Genomic DNA, 1,346 nt, shown 5'->3' on the forward strand with positions numbered 1-1,346 from the left:
GGGTGGCTATCAGTTCTGTGTTGTACTGTTGACGCATACTGCTGTAGTGCAGTAACCTGGGCAGGACAGCTTCTATCTTGCTAGCAATGTAAATTGAGATCAGCCTGGTTCTGATACATATTTGTTTAGCATTCGTACGAAAGAGCATGTATTGGTGATACACAGAGATAAATTCAGGAAAGAGCGAAAGCTTGGCACAAAACCGTGTTTCGAAGAGAACATGCATCGAATATGCTTGTGCTACTGCAAGATGATTCATTATTTTACGGTAATTCCAGTTGCTTGCATAAAAAGTCACATTGATCCGAGTACACAATTCGAAAAATGCTTTCGATTGCTGAACGTGCAAATTATCATATTCTGTGTATCTTCCAAACCATTTGTTGTGTGCAATTGACTGGTTTGTTAGTGCTGCTTGCCCTTGCACACCTTCGTTCGTGTTACATTCCTTTGTACTGATAAGACGAGCGAATACACACATAAGATCATGTATTAATGTGCACTTATCCATTGTAATGCTCATTTGAAGTATTTCATGCAGAATATCTTCTATCTTCTGTACGTAATAGCACCTTGGCTGTTCTTTCATAATTTTCTCGCATTCCGTGTTAAATCGTGCTATTTCGTATTTTTTTCCTTTTCGAATGGCTTGTTTTAACACTAAAATATGCGAACCGTGAAATATTCGTGCAAGTTTTAGCATCTTACTTCTTAGGTCGGTGAAGTACAAACCTAGTGATTCGTCATTTTGTGATTTTCCAAGCATTTGTTCTACTTCATTAGAGTTGTAATCTCTAAAAATATCTTCAAAAGATAACAATGCATGATATATCTTATTATATTTTGCTTTACCTTCTAACATATCGTTATGTTTTTCCCTAAATTCTTTCATACGCTCTATGTTACTCATTATTGGTGTGTTATGATGTGTACTCCACACATAATCATTTCCACCATCTACTCCGCTATTCTCACCATATGCATTCGCTATATTTGCTAAGTCTCGTGCACCACCTTGAGATGCTCTGATCCAAGAAATAATGAAGACAATCCAAAGACAATCCATGAGATGGCACGCAGCTGAACATTAAATAGTTCTAATTTTTTGATAGACATGACAGTAATGCGAGATATGGTATGTCTATTGACACTTGAAATGCTGTCATAAACGATGTAAAAGTACTACTCTGTGTGTTTTGGTATATGCGTACATTACTGTTCTGTAGAATGTAAATTGTGGTGTATTTTACCGATAAATTGGACTAAATCAGCATTCTACACGTCAAAAAATCATTTCTTAAAAGATAAGAACAACAGCATAGAAGGATAGTTTTAGAAATGGTACC

At 36.2% G+C, this 1,346-nt stretch overlaps 1 protein-coding gene across 1 annotated transcript; it reads right to left on the reverse strand.

Annotated features, from left to right (window-relative positions):
• On the reverse strand, positions 1 to 1,066 carry VCUG_01587 (uncharacterized protein; the record flags this gene model as incomplete). The annotated part of the gene is made up of 1 exon (XM_008076415.1): positions 1 to 1,066. A coding segment is annotated over one exon (1,066 nt), but the record flags the coding sequence as incomplete, so codon positions are not given.
• Positions 1,067 to 1,346: the final 280 nt, after the last annotated feature.

This window comes from Vavraia culicis (assembly GCF_000192795.1).
Source record: "Vavraia culicis subsp. floridensis unplaced genomic scaffold supercont1.26, whole genome shotgun sequence".
Classification (NCBI taxonomy): Eukaryota; Fungi; Microsporidia; family Pleistophoridae; genus Vavraia; species Vavraia culicis.